The sequence below is a fragment of the Mytilus galloprovincialis genome, chromosome 3 (genome assembly GCF_965363235.1).
Source record: "Mytilus galloprovincialis chromosome 3, xbMytGall1.hap1.1, whole genome shotgun sequence".
In the NCBI taxonomy this organism is placed as follows: domain Eukaryota; kingdom Metazoa; phylum Mollusca; class Bivalvia; order Mytilida; family Mytilidae; genus Mytilus; species Mytilus galloprovincialis.
This window is the reverse complement of record NC_134840.1, coordinates 74,931,282-74,946,133: the sequence shown is the minus strand read 5'-3', so window position 1 is coordinate 74,946,133 and position 14,852 is coordinate 74,931,282. Positions and strand designations below refer to the sequence as shown.

The 14,852-nt window shown below is 32.6% G+C and overlaps 1 protein-coding gene across 1 annotated transcript; it reads left to right on the top strand.

The window, feature by feature from the left end:
- Positions 1-5,197: 5,197 nt before the first annotated feature.
- On the top strand, positions 5,198-14,796 carry LOC143068943 (uncharacterized). Its single transcript, XM_076243340.1, has 3 exons — positions 5,198-5,432; positions 13,507-13,656; positions 14,516-14,796. The coding sequence occupies exons 1-3, from the start codon at positions 5,213-5,215 to the stop codon at positions 14,725-14,727; spliced, it is 582 nt and encodes a 193-aa protein (XP_076099455.1). The 5' UTR covers positions 5,198-5,212; the 3' UTR covers positions 14,728-14,796.
- Positions 14,797-14,852: the final 56 nt, after the last annotated feature.

Sequence of the window (14,852 nt, the reverse complement as noted above, 5' to 3'; positions counted from 1 at the left end):
TGAAGCCGGTATTACATTATTTAAACCACTAAACAGGCAATGTCAGTTTCTAATTCTTATGCACAACAAAAGTAATATAAGACAATACATCTTTATTAATTAAACAATTATCTAATATATATAATGCCAAACAAGCATTTGGGTTTACGATTGCATTTCTTTTTTTAAAGAAAGCAACTTGTTTCTGCTCTTTGTATAGCTGTTGTACGATAGACGTTTTGTTATAATGGTATGCAATTATTAAGTAAGATTACGTAATTCGTATCATTATGTTTCTATGCGAATGGTCATTTGGATACTAACGATCAAGCTGTACGGACGCCGTGCATTTACAATGACATTCTTCGAATTGAATATAGCACATTTGTTTGGAATTGTTTTATTTTATTAGAATATTTTCCGTTTAACTTTTATTGTAATTGCTTTACATTATTTAGGAAATTATACATAAACTACCATCTAACTACATTTAGTCTTTTTTTGTTGATTTTAAGCCATGCAGTGAGTCACCACTGCCTGATTGAATCTTTTAAAAATATAACAGGAATTACAACAACAAAAAAAAACATGTCATAAGCCAGTGAAAGAGAGAAATACAAAATATACAAAAAGTATATATTCAAACAAAAGTCCTCAAACAGATTTATAGAATAAAAACAAATATCAACAAAAATGATTCCGTAAAATAAGCTGTTCCTGCTACACGTAAAACACCCATCGAGTTTGATATAGTCAATGACAATCCGGCTTTGCATGGTTATAGGCTATGAACAGTGAAACATTTACGTAACCATCTGAGACACAGATAATTATTCCTCTAATGTCGATCGTTGATTCATAGCTCTACAAAAAATAAAAAAATAAAAAAAATAAGCATCTCCCTGATATCTGTTCTATAAAACTAGTGTTATTGAATAAGAGTTAGTGATTTTATGCGCTGTTCTACACAAAATGTGCTAATTTGAATTAATGAAACGCGCACATTCGATGAAAGTATTCTGGTTTTTATTTTTCGATTCAGATACAGTTTTATTCATAGTTATTTTTATCATTTGGAATTTACTTTGCTGTTAATTAGCTAACAAAATGCGGAAAAAAAGAAGAAGTTTAGTGTGAATGCAGATTAGACTTCAACCCATCAACACAATTACCGAAAACCAGGCAAAGTTATAATTCATCTTCCTAAAAAGTTATGAATAAATCAAAAAGCCAAACAATACAAAGATCTGGAAGCTTAAATTTTCAAAATATCAACATAAAAGAAGAAAAAACTATGACCCACAAAAACAAAACAACCTCCAATACAAAGCAAAGCTTTACGATTTACCATGATATAAAAATATGGAGACGGGGTTTGATTGCAACTGAGACAACAATTCACCAGAAAACAAATGATGCAGATATAAGAATACCAGTGATAGTGGGTCACCTAACTTTTTACCAGGCATTTCACAAAAAACAAACGTAATAGACAAAGAACAACCACTGAATCACGGGCTTCTGTCTTGGGACAGACACTTAGGGAATATGGCGGGGTTAACATTTTTGTGCGCGCTTTATATCTTTCGGTCAACTCTTAAACAGTGGTACAATAGCTAAAGAACAGAGTATTTGAATCAGTTAGAAAGAGCTAGTCTCGTCAGACAGATACGAAGCGTTAAAAATTACGAATAAAAAGACAAAAGATAAAAAGTACCGATCTGAGATTAGTAATGGCAAATCATTAATGTACTATCAGGCACAGGAAAATATATGGTTTAAGATAATATTTGAGAGTTTCATTCTCCCCCGTTTTAATTTTCTTTTCGATATGCTTGCGATTATAACCATATAATTGTAAAACCGTAAGTTATTTGTTTAAAACAAATATATAAGGCCTGGAAGAGTACACATACATCAGGTGGATCCAGGATTTTTGACAAGGGGAGTATAAACGTAGCCTAGTATGTATTTATTTGAACGATTTTATATTAAAAATAATCTGGTCGATTTCAACTTCAAACATAAAGAATAGCTAAATGCATGTCTATAAATTCATACGCACTAGTTTCGTAAATTTTCGGACGCTGTTACGAGTAGGTTGGCCGTCATGAAAGTTCACAGATGACAGCGCTGCCGCATACATTTCAAAAGTCGTAACTAAAATCCCTCCCTCCCCCCTAATATGACCTACAGAATTATATACTTGTTAAGGTAGCAATACACAGTTAGGAGTTTAGTTTCGCGTTTTGGCCCCGGTGGATTTTTCAAATATGAAAGTTATTGTGTAATAACATTCATTTTTAGACAGCTGAGTACTAATTTAGCCTTCAAAGATGGTTTATAAGATCATCAAGATTATTTATTACATGTTTTATTGGCTATTTTCTGTTTGATTCTCCGTATTTTCATAGCTAGACCAGAAATTAATGTAATGTTTAAAAACACTTTTTTTCTACACGAAGTTTTTGACGCAATTTTACCAAAAAATGAGACGAAAGACATATGATTTTCATTGGATTAACTTAAAGATATATGTAAACAGCTTCAGAAAAGGTATTACTTCAAGCGATTGAAATTCTACTTTGAGCCAAATTTTGCGGAAACATGTGACATCTTTTCCCCCTTTTTGCAATATTTTATAGCAAATAAATGCAGATTGTTGCCATGAATCCACCCAAAAGAAACTATATTTTACCATTGTATGTACTGGATATAAAATCTATGGAAGATTCTGATTACATACATATGAACATATATGACATAAATAGTCAGCTTAATTTTGCAAGAAAGCAATGAAAAGGGGATGTTAAAATTTATGAGAGCAAATTTTGATATTTTTTCCTAACTGTTTGTTGCTACCTAACAGGTTTGTACTAACCTAAGCAACAGGACGGTTGCCACATGTGGACCAGGATCTACTAACCCTTACGAAGCACCTGTTGGTTTGTGTTTAATACTCAATTTTTTGTTTTCTGTGTTGTGTTTAGTATACTACAATAATTGTTTGTCTGTTTGTCTCTTTTTTTTTAGTCATTGCTTTTAATCAATGATATTAAAGACTCGATATCTAGGCAGGGAAATAAGGCCTTCACATAAAGAAAAAGAGACAGATTTTTAAACAAACTTAATTGATAAGCAAGTTTTCAACTTTGATATACATGTATTGTAAATGTGAAAGAGTAAATAAAAAAAAATGTGTGTTTAAACTATAAGATTATGATTCTTTTTAAGGAATGCACTGCCGAAAATATACACATTGATTTATAATTCTGTAAAAGCTCAAATGTCTTATCTATTGTACGTACTCTTGGTTTAATAACAATGCTATAGTCTTGATCGTTTATGAAGGGATTAACACAGTTTTAGTTGCATAGATGCAATTACTATGTCAAAATGGAATGTGGTCACGTGATCGGCGTAAAACGGATGGTTCTATTTCCCCTTTTCTGCTATACAACGTTGATTCAAATATATTATCAACATCATGTGCAATCTTAAGTGCATGCTATGGGTTGCCAGTGTTTTCTTACTAATAGCGGCTATTGGTCAGATTTTAGCAGTGGCTACTCCTTTCTGGTCTTTCGATGGACTTCACTACGTTGGACTGTGGAAATATGGACGTTGTGCTTTTGATCATAAAAAGTGTTACAGAAATTGGCAAGTGGAATATTTCGTCTCAGGTTTGTGGATGGCTATAATCTTATTGTTTTGGTTGAACATATATTTTGTTCAGTCAAAGTTTTCTAGCTGTTTAAGATCTGGCGGATGTGCAATTGAGACAGCATACACATACCAAGACATTAAAAGAAATTATGTTTGCCATTAACACTAGTTCGTCAATGCGTGTCATTTGACAATCAGAACACATCACATTATTCTTAACGCGCTCCGCTCGACAGTTTTTATAAAGTTTTCGAAATTTATGCTTCCTTTGCAAATCCTGGTTAATCCGATCAACCTCTAGGTGAAAAGTTGTCCTTTTGTCAATAAAACCACATCTTCCTAGTTTTGTATTCCTTTGTTGAACGTTTACATACAAGTATATATGGCATTTTGACCGAATATAAGAATATTCGCATCATATGATTGAGACTGATCAATCTAACTGATTATCATACATTTAAAGCACAAATATGCTTAAGCCACCCACGTATATCCATCGATATTGGCTTAAATTGGCATATTTTATCATTCTTTATAATCATTAGATCATCTTAATCAGATATTAAAGCGTCACATTATTTATTTATTTTAATTTTTTTGGGGGGAGGGGTCCGGGGGGTTGGAACCCCCTTTTTTTTGGACAATCAATGCATTTAGATCGGGACATGTGGTTGGAAACTCCCCCTTTTTAAAATGGCTGGATCTGCCCATGGGGGTATATACAACTATTTTGTCCCCATCATAGTAGATCAGGTATTCTGACCATTCCTTCTGGACATATTGCAAAAATATAATATCGAGTATCATTCAATAAACAACAGATACGTCTAATGAAATTTAAAGTCAAGCTATAAAAATATGTGTCGTTAAAAAAAAAAACTCTACATATTTAAAATTTTCAGATAAGAATCCTTAAGAAGTTTGATATTTGTGTCAATGTTTTAGTCCTAGATCTAAGTCTGTACAAGGCTGAAGTAACCGATATTTGGTGAACATTTAATTAGTAATATAAACAATATGCGAGTCTTTAAAGATATTCAGAATATTCAAGCTAATGATAATGACACTTTACTTATTATTTCCAAATTTAGGCATTATTTTGAATTCACACAAACTGGACCTATATGATATATATACAATGCATAGACGAAGGCCAACTGTCATCTCATTTGATTATACTAATTGCAAAATAATGAAACCGGGGTCATATATTTTAGTTTTCAATTGCTATAAGGTAGGATCATTTTTATATTCTGTTAACCTGCATTCATACATAAAAATTGTGCATACTCTTATATTTTGAATGATTGGAAGACTCCTTATTTAAGGTCTGCGATTTGAGATAAATCTGCCGAATTTCAACAGTGTATCATCGAGACCCTCGGAACTAATCGTCAAAATATATCGATATCCCTTTGAAAGTCAACATATTCTTAACATTAAATCTTTGTACTCTGTCAAGCAATTTTTACAGTACAGGAATTTTAATGAAATCTGTAAGAATGTCACGTGACTTATCTCACCTGTCAGGTATCCATCCATCACTTTGAAAATAACCCAATAAGCTATGGCAGGGAGCCGTGTGATCGGCGCTGCTAGTTTACCATTAATAGGATGCATAGCATTAATAGCAGCCGCCGTGTGTCAAGTTATAGCATTTGCGTGTGCAAACTGGGGATATGATAAAACTCGAAGTTTATATGTCGGTTTATGGAGAGATGGAAATTGTTTCAAATCGGATCATAGAGAATGTTACAGGCGAGATCATGTGGAATTTTTTGCTGAAGGTAGGGTCTATATAGTTCTTGGACGTTCTTATGATCGTCATTAGTCGACAGCGGATAGGGAAAATATCTTATCAACAAATATGTAGAAGTAAACCAAAAATCTGTCCTCTCTGGATATATACACTACACACTTTATAAGCTTGAAACATTTTAGTGTAGCAACATGTTAAGGGGACGACCATTTTATGTTCAGAGGGGAGGCATGCATGAAGATTTATTTGCAGATGGAACAGTCATATTCACCTATTGTTATGGCGGTCTGTTTATTTCGCGCATCTGTGCCGCACCACAATTATTCACTTTATGTTGTGGGGTCGTATATTCATTTTCATTCAGTCTTGGACGATATGGCTTATGTTCATTTGTTACCAGGCCAGGGTGTACCGTATTCCTTTTTAAAATACCTTTTGTTTAAAAATGCAGGGTTTTTTTTCAAGCCCGCGATGCACACATGTGCAAAGGTATAGTTTAATGTTAACTGTTTCGCAATTATAATGTACTTAAATATTTCAATAAAGTCAGGTTTCAATCTCTATTGAAAGACAAACGAGTATAACAGCATAGTTTTACCTTTCAATGGTTACCCTTTGTTTTTTTTTAATTTTTTTTAATAATCTCACCGAAAAAAAGATGTAAAGTACTTTTAACGTTTGGACCGTTTAACTATATAGACATTAAGAAGGATGCCTTTGTATTGATGTTTTGTGTGTAGACTAAAACCGGTTACTGTATCAATACAGACCTGTGGTTATGAATTTATAATGTGACTTCTGTTTAATAAACCAAAAACACCCACATCTCCTTTTAACAACCTATTGATGGGATGTTTATACATTCCTGGACCGTCAATTATATGTGAACAAGTAGTAAATTACAATTTATTCATAATCTGTTATTACTTGAAGTTTCTACTTTGTTATTTTGTTGTCTTTGAAAACATCACATTTAAGTTATTTTACAAATAATATACCAGCTGACGATATGACCAATATAATAACTTAGATCGACCGAAGAAGGAAAATAAGTAGTTTTAATATTTCTATCATGAACTATAATGTCCTCTAGCTTTTAATTTTCTTTGTCATGGTAATTTGAACATCTTTTCCCACAAAATATACAAATACAGTAAGTTTCCTAGGGTAGCTCTAGATATATCTATGGTTATTCTGGCTGAGGTTTAAGAATCCCGACAGCCGGTTTTATTCGACCGTGTAAAAATCGTTGACGACAATCAGAGAGAACATCAAATAAACCTAAGTATCAGTTTTATGCCATGAAGTCCATTTTCTACAGTTGCTTTTAAAATTCACCTTTTTAAAGGAAAATTTCCCAAATTGTCAACAATGAAGTAATGTTTTTAATATGTTATCATTTCGCCAATATGTTGTTCTCTAAAGGTCAGACTTGTCTATATGAAAACAGGTTTCTTTATAAGTTAAAATCCTTTATGGGGTGATATATATTAGCAGTGCATAGAAATGATGATTAATAGTTACTAAAAACTTTAATAAAATCCCAAACTCGCCAATAAATTATCTTGATGCATTTTTACAAAATGCAAATTTCCGAAGGACAATGACTTAAAATATGTAAATAGGTAAAGATTTTAAAATAAAATATGCCGCAAGTATAAAATCAGTACATGAATGTAACTATACGAGTGTTAATTCATTCATCTTTAATATTATGCTTCTATAGAGTGTTTCTTTAAAATCGATGTTTGTTCACACATTTTCAAAAACCTATTTCTATGTTAGAGCAGCAACCAGCAAAATCGGTTAAGATTGAGCATTAATCCACACATATATAAGGATAGAGAACACATTTTACTATTAAATCTGCATCGCTTTAGCACTTTAATTGAAATGCAATATATTCATGAAGACCGTATTGACACTATTTCAGATAGTCTCGTCTCTCCTCGCCTCGAGTGAAGGGATACAGTACATGGGTTCGTCCACCGCCGTATAGAGCCAATCTGAGTGTGTCAGTCGTGTGCAAAGCAAGGTTCATATTCATATATACTTGTGATATGTGTAACTGGGCGTTAAACACTAATCCATCCACCAAAACGATCTCCTTATTCTGTACATTAAATGAAGAGGCAATCTATCTATGATTTCGTTATGCTCATATGAGCGACGAGTACGCGAGTTCAGATATATCTTAATTTAATTAGATTGTTGGAGAGGCAAATTTGTATATATATATGTACCAATATAACCCGCGTAAAAAAGTCAGGAGGTCACACACGTTTAGTTCAGGACCTCCATAATTCCTATTCAGGATATCAATAAATCATTGAGGATCTCCTAAAATATATCGAAACATCCCAAATTCGATTTAGGGATATCCAGGAATCGAATTTTGGGGGTCCTGAAATAGAATTATAATAGTAATAGTTTTAACTAAATTCGCACATCATGGCTTATCGATATTTGGCTTATTTATGGTTTGATATGCAAATCTTGATTTTGACATGTATTATTACAGTTATCACTTTGTAACGGTAATTCGCAATACTCGTTAAGCGTCGAGGCTTTTAAGTGAAAGTGATCGGCAGTGGCGGATCCAGCCATTTTAAAAAGAGGATTCCTAACCCAGGACAAAAGGGGGGTCCAACTATATGTTCCCATTCAAATGCATTGATCGGCCCCAAAAAAAAGGGGGGGTCCAACCCCATCTCCCCTTGATCCGCCACTGATCGGTTCAGTTGCTTAGTCTTAATTTTCGCTGTTGTGTGTTGTATATACTATTGTTTGTCTGTTGATACTTTTTAGAAATAACCGGTGTTCTCAGTTTTTTTTTTGTCATTCCTTCTGGGATCTTTTGTCTCTCATTGTTTGACCTACGTTTGCATTGTTACCTTTAATCGTGCACACATAAAACATCAGATGAAATTATAAAAAAAACAAGAACATGTCTAGTCTGATTAAAATCAAACCTCTCAGCGCTCCCGTTTTCTCCCACGCGACATATCAGAAAACGGGAGAGGCTGAGCTGAGAGGTTTTATTTTTACTCGGACTGGAATGTGAGAATGTGTCCATAGTATATCCGCATTATTATTTTCTATGTTCAGTGGACCATGAAATTGGGGTCATTACTCTAACGGGGCATTAAAACTTTGAAAGATCATATCATATGGAACATGTGTACTAAGTTTCAAATTGATTGGACTTAAACCTGAATCTGGACGAGCATACCAAATAGCATAATGCCCAATGTAGGGGCATAAAATACAAACCAAATAGAAGACATCACTGGTATTAACTTCCGAATAAACCTCAAGTAGGAATTTAAGATACTAATAGATAAATAATATACTGCTCAATGTACTGTATCAAATATTTCATGCAAATTATTGAAAATATAAAATGACTTTTGAAATCACTGAAAAAGAGGGCTTGTTAGATGGGACACTGGGGCGTTTTGCCTTCACATATGACAGAGGCTTGATGCTTTGACGTTCTAATATGCAGAAAACGAGATATTATCCCAATTTAAAGTAAAAATAGATGAACAGGAGATACCCAGACAACATGAGTATGTTGGCCCAACATTGGCACAACGTATATCATTGCATTGGCCCATCGTTGTATTTTAACGTTGGCCCAACGTATAAGTGCAAAGTGGGCCTACGTTGGCCCAACATGATGGCTTCATGTTGGCCCAACGTTGTACGGTTATATGCAATACATAGAGCCAACGTTGGCCCATTGTATGAAAAACATAATCCATGTTGGCACAACGTTGGACCAACGTAGAAATATCTTTTCTTATGTTGGCACTATGTTGGTCCAAGGTAGGTATTTCTCATTTTTATGTTGGCAATTCGTTGGTCTATTGTTTCAACCAAATTACAATGTATGCTGCATGAGTAGCTGTATATCATAAATACTCCGGAGCGCATTTGATCTTTTTTTGTATTCCAATCTGCCAAAGTTTAAGGTAGCAATTCTGTATTTTTGTATTACCCATTGTTGTTACTGTCCTTGTTTTTTTCATGAACTTTGCCTCTTTAATTTTATATTTTGTGTGACGCTAAGATATTTCTTTGGCAATGTTTGATGGATCGACCAGATAAACTCTGTGTCATTTGGTGTCTTGTAAAGAGTTGTCTCATTAGCAATCATACCACATCTTCTTTTTTCATATCAATTTCATTTATTTCTTTAACATAACAAATGACGTATGGCTTATGGTTAGGCGATCATACAAATAGTTTTTTCAGAGATGTAATTTTAGTTGTATTGGTTCCAGATCCAGAATGAAAATTAAATAATTCAGAAGATGAAACTTTATTTATTTTAAATTTGATATCATTGGTCGTCACCACAAGTAGTGTCCTTCTCAATTTGAACTTCAACAGTGTCATTATTATTTATATATGTTATTCTTTTTTTCCCTTCTCTGTTTCTTGCCACCTTCTCTGTCAAGGCTTAAGCGCCGCCAATCTTAAGCTGCATCATCTATCTCCTTATCCGAAGACTCATTACAGCTATGCTTTTTTTCTAACCGACTCTGTAATAAAGTTATAAGTAAACTTGAATTGCGTATTTGTCTAATGCATGCGTGCATAATCTTCCTTCTAGATATGTAATATAAATTAATGTATATTCTTAATAGTTTAAACACTATTTAATACAAAATAAAATCTTAAATAACCATTTTTTTTACATTGGTTATTTGTCTAATGGTCAGAAATTCATTAGTATTAGACGGATTTGTGGGTATAACAAACCCTTAATTATTACTATTATTTCAGAATTCGGTATCATACTTTATATATTCGTAATATACATGATATATAAAGAATAATTTAGATGTGCATTAATGAACAGTTATATATTTGATATATAAAAACACAGTTACACATTCAAGTGTGTATATGATCAGATTTCACAAATATATCGTATCTGTTTGCATGCGATTTAGAAATACAATAAAACTAACAAATTCATTTATATTTTAATGAAGTAGAAATCATTATACCACATTTTTGAAACATTACGGAATAAGGTACATCTTAAGACAATTTTATTCCATTAACTTCAGTAATGATCATACATGTTGTGGTTATAGATTAAATAATTTGCCATTTGTTTGGAGATACTAATGTTCAGTGGCAAATATTTCATGATAATTAATAGGATTGAAATGATTTAAAATCTAGAAAATATTTCGCCCGAAACGTATAATCTTCAAGATCAGCATTATAAAATGATGGAAATTAATATATGTTTTGATTTATAACAACATCCCTCAGATTAAAAAATCATATTGTATTTGTCATTCTTAATCGTATATATATATATATATCAGATTTTTTAAAGTTACAACTTACATGTTACTATCTTTCTCTTTGAATCTCAGATGACATGATTTTCTCTTTTTGTTTTCTTCGTATCACTGCTTTCTTACAAATACACAACAGGAAATAATCACAAAAGTGACCATCCCATTACACATGTTGCATTCAGATTTCCTACAAACTTAATTACCATAGCAACTATCTTTGAAATTTGTCGAACATATGGTCAAACCTTATCAGAATGGGCTTGATTAACAGACTGGCTGTATCAAATATCACTCTGCATATAATTGCTATTATTTTGTTTCACAAAGTTTAATGAATAAAGTTATTATAAATAATGATTGCAATAAATTTTAATTTTTAACCAGGCAATCTATGTTTACGATATACATTTTTTTTATTACAGTAATGATATTCCAGTATAAATTTTACCTGACTTAATTATATATAGAGTATAATATATGATCACGCAACGTTGGGCCAGTATTGGCCCAACATAGAGTTGTAAATGTAATTTCAGTTGATAAACACTTTCGGTATAACATTAACTTTTCATAAAGCTTGCTGCAATCGAAATTATCCGCCTCCCAAGAGAAATAAAGCGTAAAATATTATATAATCAATTCTATTAACAAAATTTCATATCGGCCCTATGTTGCTACTAACATAATGCCAACATTTGCCCGATTATTTATAACCAACATGAGATAATAATATGAATTTACAACAACAGACCAACGTTGGGCCAATGTTGTGCAGCCGACACCAACGTGCGACCAATGTACCGACAATTTGCCAACGTTGGGCCAATGTTGTGCAGCCAACATAAACTTGCGACCAACGGACCGACAATTTGCCATCGTTGGGCCAATGTTGTGCAGCCAACATAAACTTGCGACCAACGGACCGACAATTTGCCAACGTTGGGCCAATGTTGTGAAGCCAACACCAACGGTCGACCAACGGGCCGACCATTTGCCAACGTTGGCCCACTGTTAGTCTGCTGACTGGGTAACAGATGCAAGTTAAGGTCGTGAAATAATAATAAATAAGAGGATTTGGATTTTCTATACGAGAAGAAAACTAAAAACTTGTAGCAAAAAAAAAAAAAGAAATACAATAAAAGGAAACCGTTTACACATTATGTTTTAAGAAATCAACTTGGAGTCTGTACATGTAGAAATGATTGATATATGAACTGGTTTGAATATTTAAAGTGGTTTATACTATATACCCTATCTTTTTAAATATCTTCCATTTTATCCAAGCAGTCAATGATATTTATATTTTGGGCTAGAGAAGGGCAAGAACATGTTTGCTCCTATAATTACCTTCTGAGAGTAGAATTATATATCTCTGGTGGTAGTTCCCACCGCCCCTATAACAACTGAAACTATTTTAACACTATCAAAGTGGGGCTTTATTCATACACTATTCTATTACTATTGTCTTTTTAAATATCTTCCATTTTATTCAAACAGTCAATGATTTTTATATTCTGGACTTTGATAAGGACAAGGATTTGTATAGTCTAACTATGCAAATCCTTGATAAGGACGAGAATAGGTCAATAATAGTTTTGCTCCTCAGTGATAACTTCTGATAGGGATAGCAGAGACATACATATGTCTATGGTTGTAGTTACCATAGCCCCTATAACAAAAAAAAACTATTTTATTACTATCAAAGTGAGGCTTTATTCATGCACTATTTTTTGTATTACTATTGTATTTTAATATTCATTGATGAAAAAATTAAACTGGACTTTAAAAAGTTTGATTGATCTAATTGTATCAGATGTCATTTCAGGCAAAGGTTAAATTCAGATTGCTGTAAGAATATATTAGGCCCTGACAGATCAAATACGTTTTCAATCCACATTTAATTTTCAGTCGAGTTTTTAGGTATAAAAAGCTATACAATTATTCTTAGATGAGCATAGTTTAAGGTTTCAGATTTTTTAATTGAAAGCAGTATTTCTGCTTGTGTGACTTGCATAAATAACTTGTTTACAGCCAAATATATTTCGTTATTCCTTTAGAGCAAAGCTTACACAGTGTTAAAAGGACTCTTTGTTTTGATAGATTAATGTAATTGTATATAAGATTTGTCGATTGCTTTGTCCAGAAACATATAATCAAAGTACTTGTGAGAACTGAAGGGTAAAGATTGCATTTGATGTGCAGTGGGAACCAGAAATCTAATTTGCATATTTTATACAGCATTGTATCAAGGCAAAAAAGTGGAGATATCAATTGTAGTTGGCCATACACAATTATGGAAAAAGAAAGATAATTTCAATTCAAAATATAACCCATACTTGATTGATGCACCATACACTAACTATGATTTTTTTTTAAATGGTGTGGTTATACACAAACACATCATTTAGTAACTTGAATATAATTATGAAAACAGGTATTTATTTCATTAAAGAATTTCGTATATTATTGGATATAATGTTTACCCGGCTTATTTTGCTACATACTTTATTTTTGTTTTTGTTGTATTTTTACCTCAACAGTAGTGATAAAAAAAAATTGCAAGCAAGCAATATAAAGGGTTCTGAGTACATGCAGTTTCTACCCCAAAGTGTTTTAACATGTCTCTCCCGATTTAAAGGGTTAGAAATTAGAATGTAACGTTATAAATTGATAATACACGTACAATTTTTCATCCACTTATCATTTCAGATTTTTAAATAGTGTTTCAAATATTCAAAATGTCTGATTCTGATAGTATTTATACATTTTTTTCAGACTGGTTGAAAGCTGTTCGAGGTTTAGAATGCCTGGCACTAATATTTCTATCTTTCCCACTGGTAACCCTCCCAATCTACATGTACATAGCATTGGGACTTTATTACAGATGCATGCTGGGTACTATGGCTTTATGTAGTTTGATATCTGGTAAGTTCTATATACATCAAACATTAAATACATCAAATAATGCTGTTTATTTTGCTTAAAAAGGATATATTTGTGAAGTCTTTATTATTGTGAAAATTACAATGTGATGAGTTTTGCAAAATCAAAAGTTGCATTTCTATAACAATTTTCATTGATTTTGTGAGTATAGATAAACCATGAGTATTAAAATTCTAATGCAATTATTTTGTATCAATGATTCTGATTGGATGACAGTTAGCGTAAAATTCTCTATCTCCTTGTCTGTAACTAAGGAAGCCGACGTTTTGAATTGCCGAATGTATTGACATGTAATTTCTACAATAATAAGCTGAAAAACTCACTTGTTGCACCTAAAAACCTTCTTTTTATCAAATTTTATTACATTCTGAAGCGGCACAGAAGCCAGAAAACGCCTGTATTTATGTTTTACGCCAGAAGCATACCTTTGACGTCACCTAGTGTAGGAACCAAAGAAGATAACATCTTTTCGAGGAATTTTCTTTAATGAAGATTTTACACTGAAATAATGATTGAAATTTAATTATGAACTTGTTTTGCATTAGAATAGAGATAACTGTATTGTATTTGAAGCTTTGCGGCCATCCATTGGTAGTTTTACTGTCGCAAATACCCGTTTAACTGTCTCCGAGTCGCCAAGGAAAACTAAATTTGCGACAGTAAAACTACCGATGGACTTCCTTAAAGCTTAAAATACAATACAGTTACCTCTTAAATGCAATTAAATACAAACTTTCTACATGCTTGTATACAGACTTTGACAAAACCAAAACATCCACCAATGAAAATAAATGAACTAAGAATATTATGATATTTATTCTCCATTCTGTTATTTTTTCAGCTGTGTGTTGTTTGGCTGGTGTAGTTGTATATGGGGTACAAATAACATCGATGGACTGGGATACTTCATGGTGTCTGTACGTAGCCATTGTAGGAGCAGCGGGAGCATTTATTGCATTTTTAGTTTTAATTGTAGCAACAATAACAAAACGACCAGAAAAAGTCAGACGTGTTGAGAAAGTTAGAATGTATACAATTTACGCTGATGAATGATATAAATAAGTATGCTGCTGAACTTTACATACTTTATAGTAGGGATACTGAAAATGCTTTGTACTATATTATAATACAAACAATATCATGAATATGTTACCAAAGATGCACGGATGTCAAAATGT

What these genes read in the sequence shown, in the direction of transcription:
- LOC143068943 (XM_076243340.1), top strand. Translation starts at nt 5,213, where the DNA reads ATGGCAGGGAGCCGTGTGATCGGCGCTGCTAGTTTACCATTAATAGGA. An exon ending in TGTGGAATTTTTTGCTGAAG is followed by an intron (nt 5,433 to 13,506) that starts GTAGGGTCTATA and finishes CATTTTTTTCAG; the next exon opens with ACTGGTTGAAAGCTGTTCGA. An exon ending in TTTATGTAGTTTGATATCTG is followed by an intron (nt 13,657 to 14,515) that starts GTAAGTTCTATA and finishes TTATTTTTTCAG; the next exon opens with CTGTGTGTTGTTTGGCTGGT.